We start from the raw sequence: 20,022 nt of genomic DNA, 5'->3' as shown, positions 1-20,022 counted from the left end.
AGATGGCCCAAGTGCTTGGGCCCCTGTACCCACATGAGAGACCCAGAAGAAGCTCCTGGATCCTGGCTTTGGATCAACATAGCTCCGGCTGTTGAGGCCAGGGGGGGAGTGAACCAGCAGATGGGAGACCTTGCTCTCTCTCTCTGCCTCTCCTTCTCTCTCTCTGCCTCTCCTTCTTTCTCTCTGCCTCTCCTCTCTCTCTGTGTAAATCTGACTTTCAAATAAATAAATCTTTTTCAAAAATAACACATACTATACTTTAATATAGTCACATCCACAATGTGATGAAGAAGAAATGGGACCAAATTTCAACGCTGTTTTATGTGATGAAATGCTGTTATACTTTTTCATAATTAGTTGATTTTTTATTATTGTCCACAAAGACATATTCATGTAAATATCTACGTAGTTTATGTACCTCGATTGTGTAAAACGAACAATGGAGTTTTTTGACCAGTTCCTCCTTGGTCGTATAGTCGGGATAAGGACTCTCTGCAAATGATTGATTCAGTATGTGCAGTTCCTCAGGTGTAAATTTATGGCGTGCTTTTCCTTTTCTTCTTCCATGTTGTGTTTCTATGTTGTCATGGCCATCTCCTGAAAAATACAGAGAGAGAAAACACAAGAATATTAGCAAGATCCAGAAAAACAAAAGACCTCTGTGAGAGAATAAAATTTTAGAAAGGTGATACCTTCCCTCTTACCTAGTCATAATAAAATGAATAATGGACTGTGGGCATATCTTTTGAAACTTATGGTGAGAAGATGATAGTATTTAGGTCATAAAGGTAACAGGAGTGAAGAAGGTTTTCTTTAGTGAAAATTGATATACTACAAAGACAGAGATGGTGGGAAAACACTCAGCCCCACTAGTAATTGAGGCAATGTAAATAAACCAGCTGACGACAATCTGGTAAACAATAATTTAAATATATGGGGGCAAAGTGCGAAAGGACTAACACGGATTGACAAGGATAGGTCTGGTACCCCTATTGCTTGTTATCACTGCGTGGGCTTTTTTGCTCAATGCAATGAAGTCGAAAGTGGCCATACTCTCCACTGTGTCAATCAACTAAATGGCACTTAAAGATTTAACACCAAGTCTACAGGTCATTTTTCCTTCACCCGTGTCAGACATGCCAGCGGGAGGAAAGCACCGAGGGTCTAAACCTGTCCTCTGGTGTGTGCTCATCTCCCGGATGCTGGAAGGGGAGCAGACCTTACAGACAAACCAACGTTGGCACAGTTCTCTACTGCAGAGGCCACCAGAAGAACTGACACGAGGCAATCCTGTTTTTCTTAAATCAGAATTTAAGTGAAAAAACTTACAAGGACTGCAAACCAAATTAACAACCTTCATATGTCTGCTTCAAAGGGTATAACCTAGCTGCCGGGGGTTGGGCTGCAGTATGTTAAGTTACCCCTGAGGACATCAGCAACCCATATGAGCAATGATTTGAGTCCATCTGCTCTACCAGTCCAGCACCCCGCTGAAGCCCCTGGGAAAGCAGTGGAAAACTGGCCAAGTGCTTGGGCCCCCACCACCCATGTGGGAGACCCAGATGGAGTTCCATGCTCCTGGCTTCTGCCTGGCCCAGCCCTGGCCATTGCAGCCATTTGGGGAGTGAACCAGAGGATGGCAGTTCTCTGTGTGTCTCTCTCTCTCTGTCACTCTGTCTTTTAAATAAATCTTTTTAAAAAGGTCAATCTGAACATACTATAGACTACCTAAGGCAAAACCGGAGACACTTCATCACAGAAACTGTGACATTCAAAATATAGTGTGGACATCGCAAATGATCAGGTGTGGAGACAGAGAGGGAGAGAGGGAAAGAGAGGGCAAGGGAGAGAAGAAGGAGAGATAAGGAGATGGGGAGAGAGGGAGAGAGAAAGAGGGAGGGGGGAGAGGGAGAGAGGGAGAGAGAAGGGGGAGAGCGAGAGCAGAGCTGAGGAAAGGGTCAGAAAGTCAGCCACCAAACCTCCAAATACACAAACCCCGAAAGCCCGTTGCTGTTCTCCTCGACTCCCCTTCCTTCAGCTTTCTCTAGCCTCTGCTCGCAGAGCACACCTGCACACCAAGTAGCTACTAGAGCAGGACTGTGGGGGACAGCGCGACAGAGAGGTGCCAGTAAGAAGTGCTGGATTGGGCTGGCACTGTGGAGTAGCAGGTAAAGCTGCTGCCTGCAGTGCTGGCATCCCATATGGACACTCGTTCTGATCCAGCTCTCTGCCACAGCCTGGGAAAGCAGATGATGGCCCAAGTCCTTGGGCCCCTGCACCCACATGGGAGATCTGGAAGGAGCTCCTGGCTTCAGGTTGGCACAGCTCTGGTCATTGCAGACAACTGGGGAGTGAACCAGCAGATGGAAGGACCCTCTCCCTATTCTCTTTCTCTCCCTCTCTGTTTGTCTGCCTCTCTGTAATTCTGCCTTTCAAATAAATAAAATAAACCTTCAAATAAAATTTTAAGAAGTATCTTAAGCATTTGGCAGTGAAATGGAGCTATGTGGGTTTTTTTAAAAAACATTTATTTATTTGAAAGTCAGAGTTACACAGAGAGAGGAGAAGCAGAGAGAGAGAGAGGTCTTCCATCTGATGGTCACTCCCCAATTGGCTGCAATGCCTGAACTGTGCTGATCCCAAGCCAGGAGCCTGGAGCTTCTTCCAGGTCTCCCACGTGGGTGCAGGGGCCCAAGGACTTGGGCCATCTTCCACTGCTTTCCCAGGCCATAGCAGAGAGCTGGATTGGAAGTGGAGCAGCCAGTTCTCAAAATGGCACCCATATGGGATACCGATGCTTCAGGATAGAGCATTAACCCTCTGTGCCACAGCGCCAGCCCCCACAAAAATTTTGTAAAAGTATTATAGGGCCGGGGCCAAAGGCTCACTTGGCTAATCCTCCACCTGCAGAGCCGGCACCCCAGGTTCTAGTCCCGGTTGGGGCACCGGATTCTGTCCCCATTGCCCATCTTCCAGTCCAATTCTGCTGTGGCCCAGGAAGGCAGTGAGGATGTCCCAAGTGCTTGGGCCCTGCACCCACATGGGAGACCAGAAGGAAGCACCTGGCTCCTGGCTTCGGATTGGCACAGCGCGATGGCCGCAGCGCCCATTTTGGGGGTGAACCAAAGGAAAAGGAAGACCTTTCTCTCTGTTTCTCTCTCACTGTCTAACTCTGCCTGTCCAGGAAAAAAAAATTATACATTCAGGGCTGGTGTTGTTTCATGGCAAGTTAAGCCTCTGCCTCCAGTGCCAGCATCCCATATGGGTGCCAGCTCAAGTCCCAGTTGCTCCACTTCCCATCCAGCTCCCCGCTTAGCCCTGGGAAAGCAGCAGAGGATGACCCAAGTGCTTGGGCCCCTGCACCATGTGGAAGGCCAGGAAGAAGCTCCTGGCTTCGGCCTGGCCCAACCCTGGCCGTTTGCTGCCATTTGGGGAGTGAACCAGTAGATGGAAGATCCCTCTCTCTATCTCTCTGTAACTGTGCCTTCCAAATAAATATAAATAAATGTTTTTAAACATACAGATTATATGAATAATTGGTGTAAAGCATTTTGTATAAACCCAAATTCAAACAGAGAACACACTGTTGGTTGGCACTCTTTCCTTCAGAACAGGCAAAGAGGGGATAAGAGCGCTTTCTGCTCCCAGCAAAACTTCCCTGGGGAGCATCTATCGCTGAGGTGCTCCAGGGTATCTGGTCCCTACCCCCAGCCCGGCCACTCACTAGAACTCCACAGGAAAAGTTCCCAGTATTTCTGACCAGCAATTTGTATACCTTTAACACACATTTTAAAAACACACTGGTTGTTTTGTTTTAAATCAAATTTGTTTGTTTAAATAAAATCTCAGCAGTAAAACTGGCAGCTGAGCCCACAATCTTCACCTGGGAGGCCCCTCCCTCCCCTGTGGTCCAGAGCAGCTTCTGGAAGGGCTTCACACCCTAAGGGCACCATTGTTCTGGGGCCTTGGATTTTGCCTCCAGGACAGAGTGAGGAGCTGAGAGGGCTCCCCCTCCACCATGGGCACTTTCCAAGGATTTTCTGAAGACCTCCTAGAGCTGGGAGGCCTCTGAAAGCTGATTGAGATGTCACACTCACAAGCTGCCAGACAGACTGGCGCTGACCCAGGACTTCTCTCACCCAGTGCTTGTTTAGAGAAAGAAGTCAGGGCCAGAACCCCAAGACTTCAGAACTCCAGCTTTTATTTTATTTTATTTTATTTTATTTTTTGACAAGCAGAGTTACTCAGTGAGAGAGAGACAGAGAGAAAGGTCTTCCGTCCATTGGTTCATTCCCCAAATGGCCATAACGACCGGCGCTGCCTGAAGAATCTAACTTGGCTCCAATAGAAGAAGTCCTCAGAGAAACGAATATCATGAAACACCTATTCTTGGTTTCAAAGTTTGTTTGCACCAAAACATTTCTGAATTCCACTATTCCACCGACACTGTGAAGTTCCCTGCTCCAGCATTACACCACCAAGGCTGTTTCCTCCCCCTACCCTTCCCATCTTTCCCCACACCTCCCACCCCTTCATTCTGAAGGGAACCCAAGACACTGTTCTACCTAAACTACTTCCAGGTACATCTTTAAAATGCAGAAAACTTTTTAAGGCAACCCCAAGTTGGGTTAATTTTTAAACACCTGAGCCTTTGGGAAATCCTACCCCTGCATTCAGCCAGGCGGTAGCCAGAGACAATGACACCTGTGACACTAGTGGCCCCTGGACCACGAGCCTGCACTTCTGAAAGACGAAAGCTCAAAGCCCCACAGAACACCAGGACAGCGAGAACCCGGCCTTGCCGAAAGCCGCACAGGGAAACTCACCACTGGTAGCCATGTCTGGGAGCCCTCCTGAGACCGTCTTCTTGGGCAGTGAAGTGAGGGCTGCTGGTACAGCGTTCATTTAATATAAACCTGGGATGGCCACCCTAGGCACGCCTTAGACCCAGCCCTTCTCCAGCCCCTGCCACACCCTACACACAGCTCCCCCTAGGCACAACAGGATTTCCAAAATCTCCATTTGTATCTCCAGTCACTGAACACCCATGGGAACTAATTTTCTCATTTAGCCCTGGCCAAATGATAACTGATAACTGAGAGTTTGGAGGCTGGTGAGGCCAGAGACTCACAGCAAATGAGGACGTTAAAGAATATAAGACTGCAGGCATTGTGGCAAAGCTTGTTAAGCTGCCATGTAGGATGCCCCCAGCCCATAGCAGAGTGTGGGTTCCAGTCCCAGTTACTCTGCTCCCGATCTGGCTTCACACCAAAGTAGCCGGGGAACCAGCAGGTGATGGCTCAGGTGCATGGGCCCTATAGCCTACACTGGGAGACCTGGATGCATTTCTAGGTTCCTGGCTTCAGCCTGACCCAGCTTTGGCTGTTGTAGACATTTGGGGAGTGAACCAGCAAACAGAAGGTTTCTCTCTCTCTTGCTCTCTCTCACTCAGCCTCTCAGGTACACAAAAATAAATGGTTTTCAGAAGTCAGCATAAGGGCCCAGCATTAAGGTATAGCGGGTATGCCAGCATCCCACACGGGTGCTGGCTCATGTCCTGGCTGCTGCACTTCCCATGCAGCTCCCTGCTAATGGCTTGGGAAAGCAATGGAAGATGGCCCAAGGGCTTGGGACACTGCCACCCACATGGGAGACTCAGAAGAAGCTCCAGGCTCCTGGCTTTGGCCTGGCCCAGCCTTGCCTGTTGCAGCCATCTGGGAAGAAGATTCTCTCTCTCTCTCTCTCTCTCTCTCTCTGTAGCTCTTTCAAATAAAAGAAATCTTAAAAAGTCAATATAAGTCTAACATCATACAGTAATTAAATCATTGAAATAATTCATTCAAAACAGCCAAAACCTCCATAGAATAGTTTGAGAACTGGACATCTGAAAGGAGACTAGGGCTGAGAGAAAACAAACTAAAATTAAGTTGGGGAGCCGATGCTGTGGCATAGTGGGGAGAGCTGCCGCCTGCCGTGCCGGCATCCCATATGGACACTGGTTCATGTCCAGGCTGCTCCACTTCCGATCCAGCTCTCTGCTACAGCCTGGGAAAGCAGTAGAGGATGGCCCAAGTGCTTGGGTCCCTGCACCGCATGGGAGGCCTGGAAGAAGCTCCTGGCTCCTGGCTTCAGATCAGTGCAGCTCCAGCCATTGCGGCCAGTTGGGGAGTGAACCAGAGGATGGAAGATCTCTCTCTCTTCCCCCCTTCTTCTCTCTCCGTGTAGCTCTGACTTTCAAATAAATAAATCAATCTTTAAAAAAATTAAGTTGGACCTAGCCCGGTTTCCCTGGCTTTTTTTTTTTTTTTTTTTTTTCCTGTAATTCAAAGTTCATTACCTCAGCACCGTGAATTTCCACTAGATGGTGCCTTTCCCTCTTCCATCAAACTTGTTTCAAAGAATATTTTGACCAGGTGAATTCACTTGCTTTTATGCTCTCCCCAACTCCAGGCAGTCACTTCTATTCTCATGCCATTATTTAGACATCACTGGCAAAGGTCAACATACCAGCTCCCACACTGCCCAATCTTAGGGTTCACCTTCTAAATCATCAACCTCTATTGGAAAATCTCTCTTTTTCTACCTGAACAACTCAGGAGAGTTTACATATTTTTCCTGTGGACCTTGACTTCGGGGGATGTTCACGGAGTAGTGCATTGACCTTGCTTTGTTAAGATTTACAGGCGTTGCTGGGGCATAGTAGGCTGAGCCTCTACCTGCATCACCAGCATCCCAGTTCCAGTCCCAGCTGCTTCTCTTCAGATCTGGCTCTGTGCTGTGGCCTGGGAAAGCAGTGGAAGATGACCCAAGTGCTGAGGCCCCAGCACCCGCATGGGAGACCAGGAAGAAGCTCCAGGCTCCTGGCTTTGGATTGGCCCAGCTCTTACTGTTTCAGCCATTTGGGGAGGAAACCAGCAGATGGAAGACTTTTCTCTCTGTCTCTCCCTCTCTCTCTCTGTAACTCTATCTCTCAAATAAATAAATAAAACCTTTAAAATGTGATTTATTTATTTGAAAGCCAGAGAGAGAGAGAGAGAAAGAGATCTTGCCTCTGTTGGTTCACTCCTCAGATGGCTGCAATGGCCGGAACTGCGCAGATCCAAAGCCAGGAGCCAGGAGCTTCCTACAGGTCTCCCACACGTATGCAGGGCCCAAGGACATGGGCCATCCTCCACTGCTTTCCCAGCCCACAGCAGAGAGCTGGATCAGAAGTGGAGCAGCCAGTTCTCAAACTGGAACCCATATGGGATGTCAGTGCTTCAGGCTAGGGCGATAACCTGCTAAGCCACAGCTTATCCTATATGCCTGCCTATGACACCAACACACACCCAATCCTGTGTATTGAGCCCTGCCGTGTAGGTGTGACCAGCACAAACATAGTCCTTGAAATCAGTATTCAGGTGAACTTTAGAAACACATGCCTCCCAATTATCACCTACAAGGAAAAGCCAGAACTTGGGGGAACTCCTGGCAGCTCTATGACCTGGCTCCCACTCCTGTTCAGCTTGGCCTTGGAGAATCACCACTGGCCAACTGTGAGCTCCCACCAGGCTTCTACATGTCTGAGAACTGAAAAACTCTGTCCTGCCAGCCTGACACCTGTTTCAAGTGCTACAGGAAGAGTTCCCAGTGATGCTGGAAGAAAATGCTTTGACCACAATCAAGTTATCAGCATGACAATTTTGATAAAGATCATCAGTTTAAAAAAGAATAGCTGGCGCCGCGGCTCACTAGGCTAATCCTCCGCCTTGTGGCGCCGGCACACCGGGTTCTAGTCCCGGTCGGGGCGCCGGATTCTGTCCCGGTTGCCCCTCTTCCAGGCCAGCTCTCTGCTGTGGCCAGGGAGTGCAGTGGAGGATGGCCCAAGGTGCTTGGGCCCTGCACCCCATGGGAGACCAGGAGAAGCACCTGGCTCCTGGCTCCCGCCATCGGATCAGCGCGGTGCGCTGGCCACAGCGCGCCAGCCGCGGCGGCCATTGGAGGGTGAATCAATGGCAAAGGAAGACCTTTCTCTCTGTCTCTCTCTCTCACTGTCCACTCTGCCTGTAAAAAAAAAAAAAAAAAAAAAAAGAATAAAACAAAGTGCGGTAACAAATGAACTTGAGATTCTGGTGCTCTACAGAGTGGACTTGTGTTTCCTAAATGTCTTTTCTCTGGACTTTTTATTATTATTATTATTTCCCAGAAGTTTGGAATTTTTTTCACTTTTGGGATCAATGACTTATATATTCATTTCCCCCATTGTTTCTGTGATGTCAACAGTTTAACTTAAAGTCCAAACCTATGTTCAGTTCGTGGTTTACCTGTTCAAAATGTAGCATTTTCAGGGCCAGAGTTGGGTGCAGTGGGTTAGGCTGCTGCTGTCTGCAATGCCAGCATCCCACATGGACATCAATTTGATTCCTGGCTGCTCCACTTCTGATTCAGCTCCCTATTAATGTGCCTGGAATGCAGTGCAAGAAGGCCCAAGGCTTTGGGCCTCTGCACTCACTTAGGATACTAGAAGAAGCTCCTGGCTTCAGCCTGGCTCAGCTCTGGCCATTGTGCCCATTTGGGGCATGCACTGGTAGATGAAAGATCTCGACCTCCATATCTCTCCCTTCCCCCCACTTTGTCTCTGTAACTCTGCCTTCAAATAAATAAATAAATCTTTATTATTATTTGAAAGGTAGACTTACATAGAGAGAGGGAAAGACAGATCTTCCATCTGCTGGTTTACTCCTAAAAGGCTGCAACAGCCAAGCCTGGGCCAGGCAGAAGCCAGGAGCTTCATCCAGGTATCCCATGTGGGTGCAGGTGAAGTAACACCTTGACAGTAGGGATTCCATTTTGGGGAACCTGAGACTCCATTCTGGGAAGGTGCCCCCCCCCACCCACACACACACCGTGAGGCTCTGCTCTGAAACTATGGTCTAAAACAGTTGAACAATAGCAGTCCACTACATCACACTAGGCAGAGCATAGAAACCCCCTAGCATGATCGCTCAAGCTTGGAAGTGGATAGGCTGCACCTGGGTTAATGATAAAAATGTAATTTGTCTATGCCCTACATATGATTAAAACCAATACCTGGATTAATGTCAAGATTATAATTGAAATTGTTAAGATTGCAACTGGCATTGTCAAGATTATAATTGATACTCGTTTCGCATCGGTTTTAGGTCAGCTTGACCCCCATAACCATGTATTCCCCCCGATCCTAGCAACCATGTATTCCCATCCCAATTTTGCAGTTTTTGCCTTTATAAACCCTGTTGCTTTGGGCTTCAGGGACGAGAGTTCTTTTGGGCATGAGCCCACTCTCCACCGCCGGCAATAAAGGACCATCAAATTTTATCAATGTGTGGTGCTCCTTTGTTTACACTCACTCAGGTACAACACAGGGGCCCAAGCAACTGGATCACCCTCTGCTGCTTTCCCAAGCACATTAGCAGGGAGCTGGATCAGAAGCGGAGTTCCAGCCGTTGTGGCTATCTGGGGAGAGGACCAGCGGATGGAAGACCTCTCTTTCTCTCCCTCTCTGCCTCTGCCTCTCTGCCTTTCAAATAAATAAATACATCTTTAACAATAAGTGGCACCACTGGGAAACAAATGGATGCCCATATGGGATGCTAGTATCGCAAGCAGCAGCTTAACCTAGTGAACAACACTGGCCCTAATAAATCTTTTTTTCTTTTAATGTAGCATTTTTTTCCATGACCTGACATGTTAAAGCCACAGCCCATCAGTTTGGTGAATCCGGTAAACTGTAAACTGGTGATTCATCAAACTGACTTCCAGCACACTGAGTTTTCCTAATGATTTTCTGTCAAATGCCCACTTAATGAGATTGCAGTTTCTTTATCTTTTTCTCTTTCTTTCTTTCTTTCTTTCTTTCTTTCTTTTTTTTTTTTTGACAAGCAGAGTTAGACAGTGAGAGAGGGAGACAGAGAAAGGTCTTCCTTCCGTTGGTTCACCCTACAAAGGCCACTACATCCAGAGCACTGCGCCGATCCAAAGCCAGGAGCCAGGCACTTCTCCTGGCCATCCTCCACTCTCTACTCGGGCCACAGCAGAGAGCTGGACTGGAAGAGGAGCAACTGGGACAGAATCCGGCACTCCAACTGGACTAGAACCTGGAGTACCAGCGCCACAGGCAGAGGATTAGCCTAGTGAGCCGTGGCGCCAGCAATGAATGTGCATTTTCCCAAACCCAACTTTAGCTACCTGCTTGACCCTTTCTCAGACATCTCAATGCTTAATCCACTAGACTGCAACAATAGTAAGAACAACAGCCAACATTAATTTTTTACTCTGTGCCGCCTCTCACCTAACCATGAAGCAGTTATGAACGAATGTCCTCTATACCCAATTCCTGCAGGAAACCTACTGAGCATCATCATCATCAGTCATCACAATGATTTGAGCTTTACACCCTTGGGCAAGAAACCGCCCTGGTCCCACCCACATCTCAATACCACCTCCTGGGGCCAGCGCTGTGGCACAGTAGGCTAAGGATCGGGCCTGGAGCGCCAGTATCCCATATGGGCGCCAGTTTCAGAACTGGCTACTCCACTTCCGATCCAGCTCTCTACTATGGCCTTGGAAGGCAGTGGAGGATGGCCCGAGTCCTTGGGTCCCTGGACCCGATGAGACTGGGGGTGGGGTGTTGGGGGAGATAATGGCTCCTGGCTTCAGAACAGCACAGCTATGGCCATTGTGGCCAATTAGGGAGTGAAACCGGCAATGGAAGCACTCTCTCTATCTCTCTCTCTCTCTCTCTATCTCTCTCTCTCTCTCTTTCTGCCTCTCCTCTCTCTGTGTAACTCTGACTTTCAAATAAATAAATAAATAAAAATTGATCACATTTGTGAGCTGGAAGATCAGGCCTCCACCCCACCCCGAGTGACCTCATGCCCCTATCTGACCACACCTCTGTGCCCACCTGCCAATCAGGGTAATTAACCTCTTGTCTGCAAAGGCAGGGACAGCCCTGCTATGAGTGGAATATGGAATCAGAAGAGTTTTGATCTGCAGACAATTTCACAGTTTCTTCTAGCAACAAAATTTAATTTCACATTGTTTCTTCTAGCAACCAAAAACTACCCTAATTCTCCTGATGCACGATGCTTTCTTCATGTTGTTCTCCCCATCCGATGACACTGGGAGAGTGTGGGGTGTTTGCTGTGACTCAGCACATGCCCATCCTGCTCTGCAGACATCTCATCACACTCCTGTGGCGCTACTGGACAGCCCTCTACTGCTGCACTACGTGTGAATTTACATGTGGGAGAGGAGAGTTCGAGTCCTGGCTGCTCTGCTTCCAACCCAGCTTCCTGCTAATGTGCCTGGGAGGCAGCAGAGGGTCCAAGTACTTGGGTTCCTCTTCTCCACACGGGAAACTCAGATGGAGTATTCCTGACTTTGGCTTCAGCCTGGTGCTGGCCCCATCCCAGCTGTTGTGAGCATTTGGGGAATGCACCAGAACATGGAATGGTTGCCTCTGTCTCTCTCTCTCTCCTGCCTCCCATCTCTGTCACTCTGCCTATGGTAACTAAGAGTACCTAAAAGGTAATCTATAGAAGTGAAATTGACACTCTGAGATGCAATGATGGTTTACAGCCCTTGTCTCTACAGTTTGTTGAACTCTTTACTTAGTGTAGGGATAATGAGTATAAAGTAAACTGAAAATAAATCTTTGTAAAAATTAAGATTGGATGGCTGGCGCCACGGCTCACTAGGCTAATCCTCCACCTTGTGCGCCGGCACACCGGGATCTAGTCTCAGTCAGGGCACCGGATTCTGTCCCAGTTGCCCCTCTTCCAGGCCAGCTCTCTGCTGTGGCCCGGGAGTGCAGTGGAAGATGGCCCAAGTGCTTGGGCCCTGCACCCCATGGGAGACCAGGAAAAGTACCTGGCTCCTGCCATCGATCAGCGCGGTGCGCCAGCCGCAGTGCGCCACCTATGGCGGCCATTGGAGGGTGAACCAAAGGTAAAGGAAGACCTTTCTCTCTTTCTCTCTGTTCACTCTGCCTGTCAAAAAACAAAAAAATAAGATTGGGACTAGGAGAGGGAGGAGGAAGAAGGATGGGAGCGTGGGTGGGAAGGATCACCATGCTCCTAAATCTGTATATATGAAATACATGAAATTTGTATACCTTACATAAAATTAAACTCATTGCTGGAGGCCAGCCTTACCCTGATACTCAAGCCAGACAAGGACACAACAACAAAAAACTACAGACAAATATCTCTGATGAACATAGAATGAAAATTTTTAACATACTGCCAAATCAAAATTGACAGCAATCAAAAACATCCGTCATGATAAAGTGGTCATAGTTCAAGGATGCCTATATGTGGATGCCAGGGCCACAGGTGGTGGCCTATTCCACTGCACCCAGCGCCGGCCCCTATTTATCTTTCTTTAAAAAGCATGTATGTATTGGAAAGACAGCGTTACAGAGAGCGACGCTTGGAAAGGGTGTCCCCTACAGATAATGACCAGGCCAAGACGGGGCTGGTCAGGCCACCACCTGTGCTTGGCAAGCCCGCGGCCCTCCTCCCTCCCCGCGGGTTGGGCGGAGCAGCCGCCCAGGCCCGCCCCTGCTGGTCCTGCATCCACTGCACTGGGAGCAGAGCCGGCCGCGCACCCCAGTAAGGAGCTGCAGCGATGGCGATGGCGATGGCGATGGCGGCAGGCAACGCGGCCTACTTCCAGAGGGGCAGTGTGTTCTGGTTGGCGGTCATCACGCTCTCCTTTGGCTACTACACGGTAGGGGCAACCGAGTTGGGACAACCGCCTGGAGCGAACGCTCCTGTCACGCAGGCCTCCGCCTCCACTTGGAGGAGAGGCCGCGCAGGCGCAGTTCTCGCTCTCTCGCCTCCCAGCGGGGAGGGAAGACAGAACCCGGCAGCAGGCTCAGGCGCAGTCGGCTGCCAAGGCTTTTGGCAGGTGTTGGAGGCCCTGCGAAACCGGTTGGCCTACTTTCCTCAGGTGGGGGCGGGCACACTCCCCAGCTGAGGACTGAGCGCCTGGGTCTTTCACGATGGTGCTGGCGAACTCGAAGGCCGCAAGGGATGCTACCGCCTACTTCCGGACGGCCAGCCCGTTGCCCTCGCTGGTCACGGGGCTGGGGCTGGGATACTTTGCGGTGAGGCGCGGGGCGCGGACGCGGGCGCATGTGTTTTGGACCTCCGGGATGTCGTAGCGCGAGGGGCGCCGTGGGAACGGCGTGGGTGCGCATGCGCACCGTGCGGTTGCCTAGGTTACGAACGCCAGCGGACGCTAAGCCGGGTTTTAGAAGGTTTAGAGTGTTTGAAGCAGGGGGAGTTGCTTGGAAAACGGCGGATAAAGCCAAGGGATGGCTAGGATTTCACTGGTGAGCAAGAACCGGTGTGACAGCAGGAGGACAGCTCTACTGCGGGGAGGAGTGACTTTCGTCTCACTTCCAGGATAACGAACGGGAAAGACGCCCGGAAACAGGTTGGGGTAAACCGGTATCATGTAGGAGGAAGGCGAAGCTAGTTTGGATCTTTCCCGGGAGATCCTGGAACCTGGACGGGTGTCATTTCCACAGCGGCGTCGCTCTGACCACCTCCGCCCTCCTTTCACCTTGTGCAGGATGGAGGCGTGGGACTCTAGTTTTCCCGAGTGCCCTTTCTGTGCCAGGATCCCGCGACCCTGTTCGAACACACAAGCTGGGAAACTGAAGATTCGAGTTGGAATTTAGTGGAACTGGCAGATGCCAGCCCCTCTCCACCACGCGGTTAGGAGGCCGCAGTGATATGTTATACTTTATTGGAATATTGACTTTAAACAGCATCCTGGGAGAAGTAGTGTTGCCTTTGGTGCAGATCTAAGTGGAGCACTAAACTTTGGAGGGGTTGACAGAGATTCACAGAAAGGCTTGTAACAGAGCCTGAGGAGGAGTTGGTAAGGTCACCACAAAAACCTTACATGAACGAGGAGTTGCTGTTAATCCTTCGCGAGTCTGATTTTCCGAGTGTGTCTGCGTGGTGTGCAAGAGTGGAAGAGCATGATTCTAACTGCGAGATTGAGCTCAAGCCACCGTTTGCAGGACAGAAGCTGGCCAAAGCACGCAGACTCCTACAAGTCTAGGAAATAATGTTTGGGTGGAATTCATGAAAAATCGGATCCGTTCTGCCAGTGCACGGAGCCTGATCATCACCTCGTTTCTTTGTGGCACACATCCATCGGAGCTGCTTTTTAGAAATAGAGGATGGAGATTCGGGTGCCCTCCTTCAGACCCTGTTTCCCCGGTAGTTACTTTGGTAGAATCGGTGTTCTTTCCTACCTGCTCGTCTTTCAGGTGCCCTAATAGTTTCTCTGTGCCTCTGGTTCTCTTTCAGTGGGTTGTTCTCTGGCCACACAGCATCCCTTATGAGAGCCTTGGGCTCCTGGGCTCGTTCACTCAGTACCTAGTGGACCATCATCACACCCTCCTGCACAACAGGTAAGGAGATCTGCAGAAACAACACACTGGTCTCACTGGAGACCTTGAAGGCCTGCAGCTGCCTTTAGAAATTGAAAATGGATCTAGTTCACGTTTAGGAATCTTTCCAGATTTCTGTTAGATTTTATCATTAGAAATCCACCTTAAACTAGACTGTTCCCAGATGCCTCTCTAACCACAGGTGAAACTTCAAGCAGATGCATAGGTAATCCTGGGCCCTCTGAGATGTCAGGAAGTCCAGCTGTTAAAGCCATAAGCTTTGTTCTAAATCAGATCATCCGATCATTGAGCAGGGGCTGAGGAGCCTGGCTTGGGGAAGAGTGTGCAGCTGGTGCCTTCTCTCTCGTTCTTTTTTCCCTTGTTCCCCAGCGACAGCTGCCTTTGGACCCCTTGGAATGGTGGGAATAGTTAGGGGAAGGTGGGTGTAGTTTTCAGTGGGTGCTGCCTGGGGACCAGGCGTCTGGGAGCTGGGTATGCTGCAGACACAGTGCTGACTGTTTGTCTCTGGGAGGTCCTCAGAGGGATCCTCCTGTGCAGTTCTCTATGGCTGCTGCAGGTGCCTCCTCCAGCCTGCCTCTTGCAGTTCCATCCTTGGCGTTTGTGTTTAGGGGAAATCATCCTCTTAGTGAGGTTACCTTTGTGTTGGGCCTCCAGGTCGGAATACCTTTTAACCCCCCCCACCCCCCATATCCAGTGCCCTCCTGCAAGACCTGCAAGCCTCCAGTTCTCCCCGTGGGACCTTCTGCAAGTGGGGTCCTAAGGGTATCCCTGTTCCTTTGCTCTTCCTCCGGGCAGGCTGAACCCATCTCTACGCTTTGGAGTGACACAGTCGCCCTTTGTCAGAGGGCAAGGGGATTTCCAGGTGGCTTTGTTGAAACTCTTCTCTGGGCTTGAGACTGTGGTAGGAAAGCCCAAGTGTTCTGAGACTCCTTCCCAGTGGCCTCTTGGGCCTCCCTGAGGTCTTAGCTGAGGACACGTGTTTGGCCCAGCCCTGCAGCTTGACAGCTCTTGTGACTGGCATTTGGAGCCTCTAATGAAAACCAAAAGACTGTGTTGTGTTGTACACTTCTTTGAAGGGAGAAGGAGAACAAGCCCAGGGAGGTTGCGTCTCTATTACTGTGTTCCTAAAAGCAGTCCTTTAAGGATCTAACGTGTTAGAATGTGCCATAGCTCACTATCAATCAGAATTAATACTCCTTTGATTTGTGAGATCAATGAAAGAGTAAATAAATTTGAATGCATGAATACATGAAGACATGGTATAAATTTGGAGCTTCCCAAATCCTACTGCCCAGGAATAACTACTTGTAATATTTTGTTGAGTTCCCTTTTGTTTTAATCCATACCAGGTAATTTTTAATTCAGTCATCATCCTGTAGGAAAGAGTACTTTGTGCTGTATGTAGATACAGAAATGACCTTGGAGGTGGCAGGAAAGTAACATTTACTAAGCACCTTCCATGTGCCAGTCCCTAAGCAGAATCTCAAGGACATAATCAGGCTATAATATAGTCTCTTAAATCCCATGTTTTAAAAATACATACCTTTCTGAATTTCTTTTAACCAGAGATACGATTGGACTATATGTTTAACTTATGAGGGAAGGTGAAACACCAGGTGGCCCCGGCCAGGGGAAAGAGCCTGTGGGACGTACGAGCAACTACCCAACAGGACATCCAGTTACCACCTGACAGGAGATGGAAATAGAGCACAGGGTAAGCGCAGGACCCGGGCCACTCTCTGCATCTGGGTGTCTTCCTGCCAAAGAGAGAAACCATGAAGTAATGACGGTGGATGTGGGAGTCTTAGAGGCTGGACATGGAGCCAAAGGCAGTCCTGCAAAGAAAAAGGTCAGCAGGCCAGCTCGGTCAATGTCAGGAGAGGGGCTACCTGGCCAGAGGCGCGCCTCTCCAACAGCTGCTGATGGGCCATGCAGGCGACCCCTGTATCTCACCACCATCTCACACTGTTGAATTTGCCACCTCCTTAGGCTACCCACAAGCCTCTAGAAACACTAAGCTGAGCTCAAAGGCTTGCACTCGTCCTGGTAGAGCCTTCCTGATCACCCAGGGGCCGACTCAGGCCAGAACGAGGGCAATGTCCCCTGTCCCACAGCTGCCACAACTCTGAGACCCTGAGACTGATTTGGGGGGAAAAATGAAAGCAATACACCTTCTCCCACCAGCTCAAGACAGCTCAGAAATGCCATCACCCATTGCTGAAGGAAGGATCCAGACACAGGCAGGCTCAGAGGTCTCAGACCTGAGATTCAGGTGGATAAGGCAGCCACAGCCCCTCAACCCATGCAGGGTTCACTTTAAGCTAAGCCTCCAGAGTAAGATTTTATAGGAAAAAAAGGACTCCTCTGGACACATGGTTGGAAAACCAGAGTCCTAATTCATTAAGAATCATTTTAAGTCAAGTCTAGAGGCCAAGAGAGAAGCATCGGGATGGGTGTCGAACCCGAGCCTGGGAATACCGGATCTGTTTCTCCTCCACTACTCTTTCTGAAGAAACCAGGAGCAGACAAGGAGCCAAGAGAGAAGGTGGAATTGCACTGCCCACCTGAGGCTTCCAGGCAAGAGCATCTAAGAGAGGGTGTCCCATCCTACTCACCCACCGCTATTTAGCAGAAATAGCAGAGCTATTTCTCCAATATCCTCCCTTGGCCACCCATAGGTACTGCTCACTTGCTCCTGGCTCTGGATACTCCTGGTGGCATCTCCTTGCATAATGTTAAATGTACAATGTCACATTTCCCAGACTGGTGAAGAAAGGTTGTTTTAAAAAATATTTATTTTTCTGTATTTGGAAAGCAGATACACACAGAGGCAGAGACAGAGACAGTCTTCCATCCACTGGCTCACTCCCCAAATGGAAGCAATGACCGGTGCTGGGCCAGGCTGAAGCCAAGAGCCAGAAGCTTCTTCCGGGTCTCCCACGAGGATGCAGGGGTCCTCCTCTGCTGTTTTCCCAGGCATATTAGCAGGGAGCAGGATCAGAAGTGGAGCAGCTGGGACTCGAACCCAGGGTCCACTCTGGTACCCCAGTAGGGTGGGAAGGTCCTGGGGATGGGTGGCCGTGGCCAAGTCTTCTCAGGAACCACTTTCCACTGGAGGACCAGGAGCTGAGCTCCGGGGTTGCCCCACAGGTGTCCATGGCTGATGCTTTGATAGGGCTCAGTGTGACTTTGGGACATTGTAGGAAGGGCATGCAAAGAGGAAGATGTGCCCCCCACCCCCACCCAGACTCTCCTGTGGGTCTGGATCACACAGTCTGTGTTGAGGAAACCATCAGCATGTCTGTGGCTGCTGTGAATCCACTGTGGTGGCGATCGGACTACCAGGCTCACGAAGCTAAGAGGGACCTCGGTGGAGATGGAGCACTTAAAAATACCTTCAAAATGTCCTCTAGGAGTTGATTTTGACCACATCTCACCTGAGTCAGGTACACTAATGTCCACTTTGTCCACCAATAAATTCTGCAGTACAACCACCCGGCCAGCAGAGGTCACAGAGGAACATGCAAAGACCTTAAAGGGGAGGCACAGAGCTGAGCAGGGACTGCCCCAACCCCTTAGCAGGCTCCCCATTGCAGCTGCCCGGACACACGTCACTCTGCTGTTCCTGATTCTGGCTCCCTGCTGGAAGTATTGCACTGTGCCGCACTGCACAGTGGGCCCTTTGGAGCCTCCACACACCAGAGTGAAGGTCTGTAGTAGCCAGACACAAAGTCCCAGTTCCCACCAGAAACAATTCTTGGGCTTTTCTCTGCACAGTTTCAGATGCAAGGTGCTAGAGCAAGAGACTCAGTGCCCGCTGCCTCAGGTGGTCACTGGGTGGTGCCTGACAACTCAAGTGACCAGGACAGGACCTGACACACTTGCACACTTCCAGTCCCCAGTCCTGCTTTGAAAGAGGTCGCCAGAAATGACTGGCTGGCTTTCCAGGGTTCTGAGCATAGGGAGCAACTGTGTATTGAGAAGGCCCCAAACTACAGGACAAATATGGCCACATGCCCACCCCTCTAGCTTGGAGTGGACACTTCTCATCAAGTCCTAGAGCAGTTCCCCTGACCCTCCATATATCAGACAAAAGGGGTCCATTTGCCTGGGGAGTCAACAAATGATCGGTCCCCCACGGCAGTTCAAAGGAGAGCTTTATTGTGCCAAAGAGACGGGGAAAGTACAGCTCCCAAAAACTACTGCCTCTGTGAGAAGCCATTTTTGAGGGATTGTAGAGTGAGGGCGTGGCTGGGATAGAGGAAAAAGAGAAGCAAGAGGGCCCTACCTGCTCAAGCAACCCACAGCAGCACGCATCGTGTGTTCAAAACTCAACTCCTGGTGGGCTCTTGCAGCTCTCCTTGCTGTGAGGTCCAATCCCTGGGAGTACAGCATTGCAAGATCACCCTTCTTGGAATATTCTTGGGAAAACAAGCCAAGAGAATAAATTGTTAGATGCTGTGCCCCTGCCCATGCCCATGCCTGTTGTCTAAATCCTACTGTCTGAGTTACAGAATTTTTTTTAAAGATGTATTTATTTGAAAGGCAGAATGACAGAGAGACAGACAGGCAGACAGAGTCTTCCATCCACTGGTTCACTCCCCCCAAAAGGCCGCAATGACTGGAGCTATACAAGGAGGAGGAGCTTCTTTTGGGTCTCACACATAGGTGTAGGGGCCCAAGGACTTGGACCATCTTCCACGACTCTCCCAGGTGCATTATCTGGGAGCTAGAACAGAAGTGGAACAGCTGAGACTTGAACTGGCATCCATATGGGATGGAGGCTTTACCCGCTGCACCAGAGCACCAGCACCTGTAGAGATTTTTTTTTTAATATTTATTTTTTATTTGAAAGTCAGAGTTTCACAGAGAGAGGAAAGGCAGAGAGAGAGAGAAGGAGGACTTCCATCTGGTGGTTCATTCCCCAGTTGGCTGCAATGGCCAGAACTGTGCTGATCCAAAGCTGGGAGGCAGGAGTTTCTTCTTGGTCTCCCACACAGGTGCAGGGGCCCAAGGACAAGGGCCATCTTCTGCTTTTCCAGGCCATAGCAGAGAGCTGGATTGGAAGCAGAGCACCAGGTTTCATACTGGTGCCCATATGGGATGCCAGTGCTCAGGCCAGAGTGTTAACCCGCTGCACCACAGTGCTGGCCTGGGAAGTAATGTTTTTTCACATTTCCCTACTGGGAGGCAGCAACATATACTGCTCAAGACCAGGGACCACACCCATGGTGAAATTTAAAGGACTCCATGCAACCTGGGTTTTTCTCCAAACTTTTCTTCCAAGGGACAAATAGCTGGCAATAAAACACCAAGATTAGAAGATGCTAGTCTAAAACTTGAAAATAACACATTTTCCATACACAAATACTCTAGGAATGAAAGCCCTAATGGTACTTTAGATGATTTATAGCGGTAAATTTAAAACCCTAGATGAAATGGAATTAGTATTAGCAAACATAATCACAAATTTTACTCAAGGAGAAATGATAGTTTTCTAATCACCTATAATGAGATCAGGAGGCAAAATCTCCCTATAATGAATCTATCAGAGCCATCATTGTAAA

At 49.6% G+C, this 20,022-nt stretch overlaps 1 protein-coding gene across 2 annotated transcripts in view; it reads right to left on the bottom strand.

Moving 5' to 3' along the window:
• The window catches only part of LOC138845395 (cytoplasmic polyadenylated homeobox-like protein 2), a 99,288-nt gene extending 94,220 nt beyond the window's left edge, over nucleotides 1–5,068 (bottom strand). Inside the window, exons 1-2 of one of the 2 annotated variants that reach the window (XM_089313544.1) lie at nucleotides 4,827–5,068; nucleotides 419–597 (exon numbers count right to left, since the gene is read on the bottom strand). In XM_089313544.1, coding sequence (XP_089169670.1) covers nucleotides 419–597; nucleotides 4,827–4,905 — 258 coding nt within the window. In that variant the 5' untranslated portion in view covers nucleotides 4,906–5,068. The remainder of the gene's footprint in view (nucleotides 1–418; nucleotides 598–4,826) is intronic. The other variant, XM_089313542.1, reaches the window with a different exon arrangement.
• Nucleotides 5,069–20,022: the final 14,954 nt, after the last annotated feature.

This window comes from Oryctolagus cuniculus, chromosome 15, assembly GCF_051225735.1.
Source record: "Oryctolagus cuniculus isolate XC-2025 breed Fujian yellow rabbit chromosome 15, ASM5122573v1, whole genome shotgun sequence".
NCBI classification, from domain to species: domain Eukaryota; kingdom Metazoa; phylum Chordata; class Mammalia; order Lagomorpha; family Leporidae; genus Oryctolagus; species Oryctolagus cuniculus.
Note: the sequence above shows the minus strand (reverse complement) of the source record. Positions and strands in the feature narration are given on the sequence as shown.